The sequence below is a fragment of the Gopherus flavomarginatus genome, chromosome 8, assembly GCF_025201925.1.
Source record: "Gopherus flavomarginatus isolate rGopFla2 chromosome 8, rGopFla2.mat.asm, whole genome shotgun sequence".
Lineage (NCBI taxonomy): Eukaryota > Metazoa > Chordata > Testudines > Testudinidae > Gopherus > Gopherus flavomarginatus.
This window is the reverse complement of record NC_066624.1, coordinates 91,501,721-91,516,195: the sequence shown is the minus strand read 5'-3', so window position 1 is coordinate 91,516,195 and position 14,475 is coordinate 91,501,721. Positions and strand designations below refer to the sequence as shown.

General features: G+C 38.0%; 1 protein-coding gene and 1 long non-coding RNA gene across 10 annotated transcripts in view; one reads left to right on the top strand and one right to left on the bottom strand.

Annotated features, from left to right (window-relative positions):
* The first annotated feature begins 44 nt into the window (after window positions 1–44).
* LOC127057302 (uncharacterized) lies at window positions 45–14,450 on the top strand. The gene is made up of 2 exons (XR_007776050.1): window positions 45–238; window positions 13,533–14,450. It is a non-coding gene; the product is annotated as an uncharacterized LOC127057302 (long non-coding RNA).
* The window catches only part of MLF1 (myeloid leukemia factor 1), a 34,985-nt gene continuing 28,819 nt past the window's right edge, over window positions 8,310–14,475 (bottom strand). For all 9 annotated transcript variants that reach the window (XM_050966119.1, XM_050966116.1, XM_050966114.1 and 6 more), the window contains 4 exons: window positions 13,636–13,764; window positions 12,323–12,482; window positions 11,826–11,958; window positions 8,310–10,543 (listed from right to left, as the gene is read on the bottom strand). In XM_050966119.1, the coding sequence (XP_050822076.1) occupies window positions 10,432–10,543; window positions 11,826–11,958; window positions 12,323–12,482; window positions 13,636–13,764 (534 nt within the window). In that variant the 3' untranslated portion in view covers window positions 8,310–10,431. The remainder of the gene's footprint in view (window positions 10,544–11,825; window positions 11,959–12,322; window positions 12,483–13,635; window positions 13,765–14,475) is intronic.

Here is a 14,475-nt window from a genome sequence, read left to right as displayed (position 1 = left end):
GACCCGTCCGGCTCCTGGCAGCGCCACCTGCAGGGCGGGAGGGGGAGGGGCTCGGCGAGCGCTGGGTGCTGTTAGAGCCGCCTGGAGGAGAGTCTGTATGGATGGGAGCCAGGCCCTTCCGCTTCATGTGGCTTCCGTGGGGCGCTTCCCACTGGCGGGAGCATTCATCACAACTAATGAACGCCTCGCTCTCTCCTGGCACGCGCCACCAACGGAGTGCGCAGCGCTTTACAAAGAGGTCAGGATCGTTGGCGTCCTTTTACAGCTGGGGAAACTGAGGCACGGGCGGTGAATTGCCCAGTGGCAGCATAAGGAAAGGTGTCCTCAGGATTGCCAACCCCAAGCATTCGATAAACCTGTCTTAAAAATCACAAGATTCTTTTGAATAATAATATATTAATTACATTGGTCTACAATTTTTGAGAAGTCATCTGCTTCAGAGATAAAATGTGCTATTTATTATGTATTTTGATGTGCTGAATTCAAATATGACAATTAAAACAACTGATTGGCTACTGTTTCTAAGATATTTAAGTTTTTACATTTTATGTCTATGTATATTGTGTAGATAGTAGAGTTTTAATCATAAATTGTAAACCTAGGTCTTTTCATGTGTTTATGGTTGCTTTACATGATAATATTTCACCTGTCCTGTTTATGTAACACTTTAAAAATCAGCAAAAGGGTTATATAAATAAAATTTATTATGAAACAAAAGGCAAAAAAATATTATGTAATAGTTTAGTCCTACTCGTGTCTACTGGGTGCTTCTTGGCTTGTCTCTTGTATTCATTAAATGGAGCATCTCTTGTCACTGTCCAGCAATAGTCTGCAAGCATTGATGGGCTCCATTTGCCCTGATAGCCTGCCAGGAGATTCCACTGCTGTAGTCTGGAGCCCAACAGCTCTGCCTTACTCTTGGGGAGTTCCAAATCCCTGACAAGGTCATTCAGTTCACCTTGTGTTATGAGGTGTGGTTCAGAGGAGGAGGATGGGAGAAAATGTGGGTCCTGTGACATTGATGGTTCAGGACCAGAAGTTTCATCCTCTTCCTCTTCCTCGTCTGACATAAGTGAGAATGATTCTGGTGCATCAGGAACCGGCAGTCCTTCTCCGTGGGGTACTGGGTATATAGCTGATGGAAAGTTTGGATAAGGCACAGTCCACTTTTACTTCTTTGACACACCTTTCCCAACTGGAGGCACCATGCAGAAGTAACAATTGCTGGTATGATCTGTTGGCTCTCTCCAAACCATTGGCACTGCAAAAGGCACAGATTTCCTTTTCCTGTTCAACCACTGGTGAAGATGTGTTGCAGCATATGTGTGGCGCCCACCTCTTGTCCTGATCACCAATTTTGCAGCCAAAATAAAGGTGATAGGCTCTCTTAACCATAGTGGTTATACTGCGCTTTTGTGATGCAAAAATCACTTCACCACAAACATAGCAGAAGTTATCTGCGCTGCTCAAACAAGTATAAGGCATCTCTGCTCACTTTGGCTAAACAGAAATGTGTCCCTTTGCAAAATCAAACACTGACAAATAAGAGAGCACAACACTGTATTATTTCTAGAGCTGATATAGGGCAATTTGTTCAGCAGAGTGATGTAAGCTTCGTTATGATTGCATCATCCATGACTTCTAGGAATAACATGATGCAATTCATATTATGTATGACGCAATACCAGCTTCAGATTGCATCATTCATTGTTTTGCCTAAAAAGCAAGTACTGTCCAAACCCAGTCATAGATTTATTCATAGATCCAGTCAAAGATGTATTTTAGTCATTTCTGGTTTAAATTGAGATCCCTTCCCTTTATAACTCACTTATCCTCCACCATTCCCAAGTCAAGGGTTGTATATACTGACCCAATAGCATATCTTGAAAACTAGAGCCAATCAACAATTTTAAGCATCATTTTCATTCTCAGTGACCCAGAATTAGTAAAGCTGGACTACATTTATTTCAGAAGCATTTTGGCTGTAGAGCAGTGTTAGTAGTAGTATTAATACAATAATAATAATAAAGGTTAGATTCTGTGTATTGGCCTTCTGGATTATGAGCCTTAGGGTGCCTGTGACTCACATTTTTCAAGCTTCCTTTTCCTCAACCATGAAGGTTAGAAAGTTACAATTTTTTTAAATGCAAGCTGTGATTCTCCTGTAATCACTTGATTCCAGGAGCTGGCGCTTAAGAACTATACCAAATATCATGCTCTGCTGTCCACCAGCACTTTCCAGGCTAGTGAGGGCTGTGTTTCAGTGGTACTGTAGGTGTATAGCATATTAAGTGTTTTGTATAAAATATATTATTAATACAGTGTCCTTCCCCACCCCCAGACACACTGATTACATTATATAGATTAATCTGGCAAACAATGTCTTAATTCAAATCTAAGCACAGCAATAATGAGATGGGGTGTTTATACTTGTTATTTATATTACAGTACCCTCTTAGAAACCGTATCATGTTGGGCCCCTTTGTGATATAAGTGGAATGGTACAAAAATTAGATAAACAGGACTTTTCTGGAATATTAAAAGACTAGTCAGTGGTGGCAAAGCAGTTCTCAGAATAGGAAGAATTCAGTCCCAAAACTGAACATGCTGGAATGGCTTAAAGGTATAAGCCAAGTATGAAGACTTAAGACACCCTGGAATCATAAATTCAAATTGCAGCAAATCCCACTCACTGTCTTTCTAAAGTAGGAAAATATACCGTACCATGCACTATAAATGTGTGTGAAAAGGAGGAGGATGGGGCTTGTGTGTCTTTCTGACAAAATCTTAAAAATTAAAGCTGTGTCAGTTCTTTGTTGACCGTAAAGGTCCATTGCACTGATTAAGAAACATGTATACCTGAGGGTACCTCACTGAATTCCCCTCCTGCAATACTGCAGTGCATTTTATTGTCCACCCACAGGTGGGTGCATTTCAGGGACACTGTTTTGCAGATCATTTGGGATGAACTGTGCTATAAATGTGTAATAGAAGACTTGAAAAAATATACCAAATATCTGCTAGCCAGAGCCTGATGTACTAGGGATGGGATGAAGGTGAACACCAGACAGATCCAAGGACAACATCCTGTAAGAAGCCTGCTGCAGCAAAAGGGCTGGAGGGTTCTGAGATTTTTACTAGGGTGCTGGCCCAGAAACTGCTTGTGGCCTTAATCTTCCATACGTCACTGACTGGTATATGTAGCAAATTTTAAGCTTCCTCCTTGTTCTAACTGCTGAAAGGGAAAAGGAACTTCATTATCTGTTCTCTTCCCAGAGGAGACTCTTCTCTACTGCAGGTGCGGAGGATCCCATCTATTCTTTTGTACACAGAGTTTCCTGGATGTTATAAGGAGGCAGGATGTCTGTCTCTGATGTTCTCTACCCCTCCCCTAGCCACCTGACTGAGGGTAGAAAAGTTTCCAGCTACTACTATCTTTCTCAAGAGCATCCTGCCTGCTGTGAGAGGGCAGTCTCCATTATTCTATTTTTCCCCTCACCTCTCCCCATCTTCTCTGGTCTCCTGGCTTTTGTGCAGGGGGAGAGAAGGAGAGCTAGGGAGTTGGATGGATGGAGGGAAAGATGTCACCACTGCATATCTTTAATTTTAGTAACTCCAAGATCTGCATCTGCAGATGCTCAGAACTTGCCCTACAGGAGGAAGATGTTGGACAGAGAAGTGCTCTGTAACTGTGGGGCCTATTTCTGCTCCTCCCTCAGATCACATATCTGGGCAAAGAGCCTCTGGGCTCCTTTGAGGAGCAGTGGGAACTGTCCAGGGTTCTCTTCTCAGTGTCCTCTTCTGGATCCCTGATTTTGACCCTGTAACCTTCACTTCTGTTTTCTATTAGTTGTTTCCTGACTTCAGTTGAGACCTGGATTCAGTGGCTCCTCCCCTTAGTCTGGGAGAAGGGCCTTTCGATGTGGGCAGGCTTCTGCTCATCCACTCCCCCCCTCCTTCCCCGCAACTCAAGAGGTGCTCAGAACTTTGTCATGCAGTGGAGGAGTAAAACTGAATATTTGTCAGTTTCACTGCTCCATCTTTATGTGTCACTGCTTACACTGAGCAGCAGCAGATGCGCTAGAACTGGATAGCAGCAGGAAGACAGTCCAGAACTAGTTGACATTCTTATAGCTGTCTTCACAATATATGGAATTTTTTTTTTGTAATGAAAGGATACATTCTGCAGTAATTTGTCATGCACCCTCCTTCACCAAGAAAAGTTCCCCACTTGCCAATGGTAAATGGATTTTCCAAGCCTTAGTGTAAATTATTAAACCATTTTCAAAGAGGGCAGGGGAAAATTAAAAGCTAGGCTGTGCTAAATTCTAATAATTATTTTATCAGGGGACACAACTGTGGTGGCTTATTGGCAGCAAGGAAGCAGAAACATTCAGAATGCTTGTGCTGTCACTGCTATACAGTTTTTGATTATACTATGTATTGGTGCATAAGCACAACACATACATTACATTCTGCTTTATTCTGCCACCTATTATAAGCAGTTATCACACCCTGAACACAAATATGTGCAAAGTGGAAGATTTAAAACTTTAATTTGGTTTTTAATGCTGTGAAATTCTCCTCAGAGCATACTGGATCTGTACTTCAGAGCAGGGTTTAATGATGGCAAGGAGAAATGTATAAACATTCTAATGCAGTATGTTGCACTAGGGCAGGCAGACATGTTTGATGCAATAAGACTAAAATTTGAATATCTAGTGACCTAAATTGCTTAAAACATTGTCACAATAGCTATCCTATAAGTACCATCTCTTAATTCATTGCTATTCACCACTGCAAAAGGTTTTCCTTTTTTTCAGAGTAGTTATCAGCATTACAGCTATCATGGAATTCGCTAAAATGGATCACTACTTCATATGTAGTTTGTTCCAAACAACCTTAGATCGTTCTAGTAATAACAGCAACTCTACTCACAACTTGACCTTCAGCAAGTTGAACAGTCTTTTTCCAAAGTAAGGCAGAAAATCCATTTGGTTCTTTGGATAGGAATACATATTCAATTATTTTAGTTCAACTTTTAATTCGTTAGTATGTTTGGAGATCAGAGTTATTAAAAGAACCAACTCTGGCCTCTAGCCAAATAATTCATACATTTGTGTATCCACACCTCTCTGTACTGTACTTCTATGTTTGGCATTCCTAAATTGATTGGTAACTTTAGATACGTACAAAATGTATATGCCATGGCACATACAACACAAAGCTTGCAAGCAGTATCCACGTCTGGGAAATTCCTTTCTGATTGAAGCCTTCATCAGCTGTTCTATCATAGATGTCAATTACATGATTTATTGTCCTTGAAGTTTAACGCATGCTTTGCACAGTGGGGAGGGAAGATAGAGGAACTACTGCAGCACTTGCTGTTTAAGTGTTCAGGTGCCCATTAATGTACAGCCAGGAAACAAAAATACCTTGATGGAAACTAAATATGCCATAAAATGCTGCCTTAATTATACTCTTGTATCCCCACGAGTCAATAGGGCTGAACAGGCAGAATTAAACTAAGTTTTGTACAAATAAATCAATTTTAATTGTTTATATTACTATTAAGGAAACAGAACTTCAACTACCAAGTGTGCTGACATATTGAGAAAAATTTGCACTAAGCAGCTGTGTGACACTGTAAAAGTCACTTCACTTCTCTGTGCAAATTTCCCCTCCTACTCTTTGTGTCTCTATTTAATTGTAAACTCATCAGGGCAGGGACTGTCTCTTATTATGTGTTTGTGCAATGCTTAACGGTGTGTTTTTTTATCTCAATTGATAGCTCTAAGTGCTACTGTAATACAAATATGAACCTTCATCTAGTCAAACTGGTATATTGTGTGTTAGAATTTGTGATCTAATTTGGTGTCATCTTACTCCTGCATGAAATTCTACAGACTCCAAAGGGATTGCTTTTATAAGCAGGGCAGGTGTAATTTGGCCTTCCAATAAGAAGCTTCTTGGCTGATGCTTAAGTGCGTTGCTGACTCAGTGCCTGAGTATTCAGTTGCACAAATACATCTGAGGACTCAAAATCCAATGTGATGTAAATTTGAATTTTACAAGTCTCACAGATGTCTACCTAGGTTGATGGTGTATGCAAATATACATGTAAATTGAACGTTGGGCACCAAAGCTCAACAGCAGACTGAGGCCAGTGGGAAAATTAGGCACTAAATATTGAGTTTTAATAACAATACTGTAGGGATTTCACAGGTTCTGGAAACACTACACTGGGAAAATGAATTCATACATATCCCAACCATTGCAACCATAAATCTTTCATCAGGCAGGTGCAAGAACAGGTTCTTTCCCTAGTGAAACTCATTTCCGGTGTGTCATCTTTTACTCTGCCAGGGTAGATTTCACTAGTCAAGGATGGAGGGGGGTGTAATCTCATCAGATAATAACCTCATGTGGAATAACTTTATATCTCAGGTGCATTACTCCTCAAAGGAATAGTCTTCAACCATCCTACCTTCAAGAGCATAGAATTATTTAAAAGTATGCAAAGAATGGGATAGGTGTCAGATTTATAAATTTAAGTAACTACACACAGATGAAGTGTGTTACTCACCAGGGATTTTTTCTTTTTAAAATATCCAACACGTTTCTGGATATGGCTAAATAGTTCAGAACTAAACCCTCCAAAAGACAGAGTCTCACTTTGGGTGAATGCTAGTGTTCAGCTAGTAAACACGTTTTTCTTCTGCCTCACTGCTCCTCTCTATTCCTGCAGCATCACTCCATCTCTAGGATTGTACATTTTAAAATATTGATTTTGTTAGTCACTTCAGGAAAACGTTAACAAAAGATTCTAGTGTCTTGGACAAAAGACTTTTTACACAATGAGGCTTTCATTTCTACCACATCCTTGAGCAAAGTATTCTTTCAATCTTAACACTAGTCAGGAAATTCTCACCACCCAGTAGGGTGTTCATGATCAGAGGCATTACTTCCTATGCTAGTGGAGGCAAACTGGATTTAGGTGTGGGCTTCAATTTATTTTCTGAGGCTTTGAAACTTTGAGATGACATCCTCAAATAGCTTTCACACTGAGTGAAAACATGACCTATGGCACAAGAACTAGTAGAAGCTTGTTAGAATATGTAATTTTATTCTAGAACCTTTCTGCACGTGACAACGTCAACTGAATTAGAGTTTCTGACACTTTCAGTGTTTGTCCTCTAAGAACATTTAAAAAATGAAAAATAGTACAGGGAATCACCCTCAGGAAAATTTGTGGAAGAGTTGGCACTTTTACTGGTATATTTTAAATACAAAGGTATCTGCTAGTTTTCTTTTTTTTTTTTAAGAGTCCTCATGAAAGTTGCTAAATTGAACTGTATTGCGCTCTACATGTTACTGCAATGTTACTGACCTATGAGCAAGGGGTCCCAGCAACAAGGAAGGACTAGGTTGGAAAAGAGGAGGGCTGATGGCAGCCCTCCCAAAAGATGGAAACTTTAGGAAACAATGTCCTGCAATGTACAGTTCATTGCCAGATATTTCCCAAATGAACTAATGACGTTTCAATCTAATTAAAACCACACTCCTCATATCTCGTCTTTATTTCTGCATGGCTAGGACAAGGCAGTAATTCAATGTGCATGTTTATGCAATCCTTGGCCTCTGCTGAGTACTGCATTTGGCACTAATGCAATTGTGGTTGGGGAATTGTATAGATAAGGGGATTGTTGATATGAGAATATGGAGCCTGCCTTTCACATAGAGGCTACAAATTCAAGGTCAGTAATGCCCAAATGTTACAACCGTTTGAAAACTGTTCAGTGGTTCCTACAAAAAAAGAGTTAATGGTCTCTGTGGTAATGCATAAGCATCTATATTGTAAAAAAAGATTGGAAGAAGCCAGACAACCTGGTGAAGCCAGAAAGAAAAATACAAAACAGAACCCAGCCAGGTGAAAAACTAAGCTGAATACAAGAGATGTTTCATTTGCCTCTACTTAGGCAAAGAACTATAACACTGGACAACTTGAATCTGAATTTTCTGTGATGCCACGCATTAGTCAGTGATACTAAAGAGAAGTACTCTACCAAGTGAAAGAACCATCTTTCTGAAATCCATCCTAGTCATTGCACAGAGATATTAAGAATAGTTTTCCTATCTTATCCTTGTTGCATTTTTTTAGCTGCATGTTTTTCTTTTAACAGCCAGCACATTTACTTCCCTACAGAATATTGCTGTATGAAAAAGTATTATAACAGCCCAAACCAAACACAATGCACACTGTGGTACAAGCTAAGCAGAAAACCAAAAGGTTAAAGAATAAACAACTCTTTATTAACCAAAGAATTATATTTTTATACCTTTAGAAACAATTTTCCTGCATTAACTTTTAGATTATTAACATTACATCCAATTCAACAATGTGTATTAGTCCTCCACTGCTTCTTTACAATCATAGTATCTGCTTATTTAATAAAGAATGAAGTACTTTATGTGTCAGTAATATTTCCTATTCAAGTACACATAAAAGATGTAAAGAGAAAAGGTTAAGTATAGTCAAATAATATGAAAGGCTGTAAGATGTAGATTTTTTTTTATGAAGATACAGGATCTCCTAAACAGAAGATTTCCTTCTGATTTGATTTTAGACAATAGAATTGTAATACAATATTAAGTGTTTGGTTACATTGCTTGTTATTAGAGAATCTAGGTGACAAAACTGAAACATACATTAAGGGCCTAATCTTGCTCTAAATGAAATGAATGGCAAGATCCCCATTAACTTCAATTAAAGTGGGTTCAGGCCTCAAATTTGTACACTGGTTAGTATCTAAGGACAGTACATTTTCAGATTAAGATTTATTATCTGTAAATAAGTCTGACTCTGACTGTATGAACTACAAATGGGTCTTAGTAACATTAAACCATAGACACTGGCTTTTACTATAATATTTGAAGAAAACCCATTGCATTAAGCAAGCAGAGAGAAAACAGTCTTCCATTCCAGAAATACACATAACATGCCCTGTTTAAGTGTAAGAATGATAATATTAAATAATTTAGGGATCTGCAGGGGGAAAAAATCAATATGATTTCAGAGTAAAAACATGTTTTAAAGACACCTCGAAGGTTGATATGATTAAAAAAGTATACATCTTGGCCATGAGAAGTCAAATGCTGTAACTTAAACACAACAGATTCATTGTTCATGCTTATATCTACAATTCCTTCCAAGTAACAAAATGGTGCATGAACTTTGACACAGATAACATACATTAAGAGGTTTACTTTTCCCAATAAGTCATTCAGTTTGTTTTCGCCTAATAACTTTAAGCCAAGGAAACTTTTAAAAAAGAAAACAAAAAGTACAAACAAGGAAGAACTTTGAAATAGTAAAATTTTCAAGGGAGGTCAACAATTTTTAGGTTTACCAGATCCTGGATTCCTTAAAAATCAGGACATAAAATGATATAACACAGCCACAAACTTAGCTGATAGAAGAAGGAGGACTGCAAGTAGCATTTCCTGCACACATGTTTTTAAAACTATCATTTACAGAGGGAATGGTGTAATTATTCAGCATTTAGTTCATATACTTCTGTCTGCTGAACCAAATTTGATTTCCATACCAATCTGGTTACGAATGCCAACAGTCATATCTATTGTTCATACAAGGGAACTACAGTATATTGCTACAGAAAATAGAAAACCCATCATGCTACTTAACTCTAGCCCTAGAATAGAGAATCTGCAGTGGTGAAAAATAATGGGTTACCTTCAATGGAAACACACAAAGGATGTAGAACCACTTAAGAGATACAATATAAAGCCATTGAAATCAATGAACAACATACAGAAAATCAAGTATGCAAAAGTGATAAATAAGAATGTTGATAAACTTAAATTTTTACTTAAAAACAAGTTACTTTACTTATTTTTAGACTCCGTTAACATTCTGAAATCACGGAAATTACCATGAATCTGGCGATTATTCAATAGCTATTGAATAGTTTTATAGTATAATTTTAAATCTAATTTCACCAAAACCACACTGGTATTGCTTCAGCCACAAAAAAATAATTTTACAAAAAGTGAATTTAGTTCCTGTGTAAGTTGTATAGCATGGTAAAAGATGTAGTTTTACCACCAAGCCTGCTGAAAAGTTTGAGAGATTAGCATAATTGTAGGAAAAAAGCCTTGGAAGGCAAAATATTATAGCTTACAGTATATAGAAAAGTGATAACCCGATAAAGTGCTTTTCAGTGGTAAATATTTTCTTTTACTGCTCAGACCCAGATGTAATAGCCAAAAGCTGGTGTCTTCAAGAACATTCAGTGGTCGAATGACTAGACGAGCAGGGCACACTAACACTTAAAAACCAGGGATTGGTCTATGATCTAGCACCATTATCTTCTCTGAAAAAGATCCCATCCAAATCATTATACAAGCCATTTATCTTTTGCTGGTTTTGATTGGGACGTGCGATCCTTTCACACTGAGGTTCTCCACAGAAACTTCAGGTCTTCTGGATCCTGCAATCAGTGGTTTTGGGTGGGGTTTCTCCCTGAAACAAAACACAATCAAAACCATTGTAGAATGCTTGATGAACAATATGATGCATTGGCCAAGTATTTTTTTCCATTTACAAGTCACACAGTGAAAAATCTAGTTATTTTTATGCAAGCCTTTATGATATGTATTTAAGCTGTTTTACAACTTAGAAACATCCTCTGCTGGTAAAACTACTAGCATGTTTCAGTGGATGAGACGCTTTAGCAGCCTAGGCTTTTTGTTGAGTTTATTGTGTATCTATGTATTGATAAGAGACAGCTGCAAATTGGTATGTTGGCAGAACTCACTGAAGTGAATGGGAACTGTGTCTGATTAAAAACTGAGCAGTAATCCAGAGTTGGATTTGTCACTCAGTTTACATGAGCACAACTTGCCCATGGAATACTGGAGGAGGGGCTAATGCAGCCTCTGCATTGTGGCAGTGTTTCCCCTCTAGGACTGTGCAGAAGTGACACATGGAAAGCACTCTGCATGGTTTGGGAGAAGGTGAAACAAGGACTAGTGCTTCTTACCACAGTATTCCCTACTCACTCCAGAAATTAGTTTGAGCCAGCATTAACTCTTGCTGCATATATCCTCCATGGTTGATACTAAGCAGCTGACAAGAGCAGCATACCTCTTACTGGAGTTATGCTGATAAAAAAAAGACCAAAGGAGAAGCATGGGGAAAACAATTTACGCTGAACAGAAAACTACTGCCTTCATAGATATGGGGCATGCTCTTTCCCACAGATTCCCTGGTCTCTGGGGTTGGATGGCCTTGTCTCCTCCTGAACCTATGCATCTCACCCCAGGGGATACTGCCAGGAGAGGAATACAGCAATTTTCTGACCTTCTCCTGCTCTTTTCCTCAAGGGGATGGACCAATCCACCTCTGAGTGAACAGTGGAGGATTCAGCCTTAACACAGTGAACCCAATTTGCATGTGATCAATTTTACCATTATTCTCTATCTCTGTTTGAGATAAAAACATACTTGTCTAAAAAAATAAAATTGTAAAAAATTTACAAGTCGAATTATAACCAAATAGGTTAAACTGCCAAAACTTCTGAAAGCCACACCTAGTATTTCCTCAAATTTTAGTTATATCAAAATACTACTCTGAATTACACTTCAGCTACATAATCTGTGAAGCAGAGAGTAAGTATATTATTTCTTCTCAAGGTTCCTAACAGAAAGTTCTTATTAATGAAATACAAGCATACACTCATTTTCTTCTAAGAAAAAGGAAAGACTATCAGCATAATTAGAGCCATTACAGAAACCGTTTCTACCTCCTTGATGCATCTTCCTTGCTTATATGATGGTTACTTCTGTGTTTTGGAGCTTCTAAATTGCATCTAGCTCCAGATGTTCCAAACTTCATAATCTCCTTCTGCCATTCCTCATCAAATATGTGGGCCTCAGCTGCAGAAAGTTAAAAACATTTTTGTTTTAAACTTGATGAAAACCTAGGAGAGAGTATTTAGCTACAATTGCTACATAACTAGTCAAAGCAATTGCATTAAAACACAAAGTTTTGTCACTGGAATTTTATATGGTTTAATATATTACTGTTCATTCAAAACCATAAAACATTATCACTCAGATTACCCTCAAGTATGACCACCCCCTCCCCCAACACCTCCCCCACAGAATAGCATTTTCAAAAGTGACTGATGATTTGGGGTTCCTCAATTTTTAGGTGTCCAACTTGACACCTACTGAAGGGGCCAGATCAACAAATCAGCACTTCCTAAAAAAAATCAGAGGTGTGTGCTGGAAGACTTACATTCATCCAGGTTGATAAATTCTTGATTCAGTTCTCGATCACCAGTTTTGTTGTTCTTTGATTTTTTAATTACATGGGCACGATCATGAATGTGATGACCAATAGCCATTTTTTCCAGCCCACTTTCAGAATCTTTAAGTGCTTTTCTAGTCTCTTTGATCTGCTCAAAGAAGAGAAATTATATTGCAATTGCTACTTCAACTGAAAAAGTGGATTATACAAATTAGTTCTCAGAGTTTTATTTTCAACTCAAAATAAATTTGTTTTAAAATGAAATTTATGAAAAAAAAACAGATGCTTCCTACTGAATCTATTTTAATTCCACCGGCTGAAAGACTGATAGCTCAAACAATACTCATCCCACTGTTGGCAGACAGGAAAGATAATATTACCACCCAGCAGTTTTTAAGAAGAGAATATGCATGCAGATTATTAATTGTTTCAAAATCTGTCAGAGCCCAGCCTAAATATAACCCCTGCAGAGAGCCTTAAACATTCTCCTTGACAACAGAACAGATAAGTATGTGTTGGTATTCTCTACATGAAAGGGCAACTAATAACGAGGCTGTCATGTTGACTTGTCTGAAACTCTTGGCCACTGCTTATCACTGTGTTCATAGGTATATTATTAGAGCCTTTCTGATAACCAAGTGCTGGCTTGAGCTCTGATATGATTGGCTGTGGGATATTTTCAACAGCATCATACTGCTTGCATATAATCTTTCATGAACCTTGTTTGAGGGTTCAAATTTAAATTTGAATTTCTTAGCAGAATTAGATACACAACAGCTGCAATGAAGCTAATGAGAGGGCATCTTCATCTGAAGCATTATGTAAGCATTTAAAAGTCAAGTACTTAGGCTCAACAGATAATTCGAAGTACCTATTTTGCACTATTATGGGTACATAAAGTGATTTGAAGTAAAGTCATGTATAAATGCAGAGACTTAGTGTCTTACGATTGCAAATATTTAGGTGTAAATGTTCCCCAATAGGCAAAAGGAATATGACATTATACATTGGTTCAAAAAGCAGCAAATGCAGAACTGGCAGCTGTATTACTAACCTATTCAGCTTTTGAGAAAATGGGTATACAAGTAGCTTTAGTAGGGGATAGCACAGGATATAATGCCTTAAAGAGTATTTTCAAACAGTATCTCTCTAAGATATACACTCTATTACACCATTGCTATATCTTTCTAAATTATAGAAATAATTCACCCCAGTAAGCATTTTAAAGGAGACTGAACTTGAGTCTGCATTAATATACAGTCTGAAAATTTAATAATCAGCCATGTCTCAAGAATACTTACGCCTCCTGGAGCTGTGCGGGTCTGAGCTGAAGCTTGAAAAACCTTTGGTGGTTCTTCACCTATCTTGGAATACGTCATCACAGAAGAAGAACTGAATGAGTGTGCATCTGGATTGAGTGAGAGATGATCCTGAAATTGATACACTTCAAATTAATACAAATATTAAAGCGGGCATATAACCTAAGAAGAAAGAACAGTATCCCACATTAGACACCTTCTCCATTTCAATATTACTTTTGAGGAATTACATCAGGAAAAAATAGGGGGGAAAAGCCTGAGTTTGCAGTATCCTCTGTATTTGCCAGTGAATCTTGCTTTAAGCCCTGATCATGCAGTCTGTCCACACAGAGGGACCCCTCTGCCCACATACAGCCCTGTTGACTTCAATGGGATGTGCTTTTGTGGAGTTTATTGCAGGATTGGTACTTCAGAAGGGAAGGAACTGTCTTTATGTGTGTGTCATATACAGAACAAAGTACACAGTCTGCACTTAAATAATAAAATAGTCATGTAATGTATTTGGGAGGATAAAGGGTATAAAAATGTTCGAGTGTTCTACTGTCTTCAGTACTGATAACAAAAATGTTTTACCAGAGCACCTTAATAAATTAAACACATTTGACCACATTCTATTCAAGTACATAGACATAACTGGTGTACAACTGATCGTATAAAGAATTAAAATTCCAATACTTTCTGGGCAAAAACCAAAAATTTTCTCTCTGCAACCCATAGATATCGTAATATGGCTTTTTAGAGGACTTCCTGAATAACTGTTTTAAACACTATTATTCTGGTCAATAAATAATACTTTTAAGACTGACTTTTTGAAATGTACTT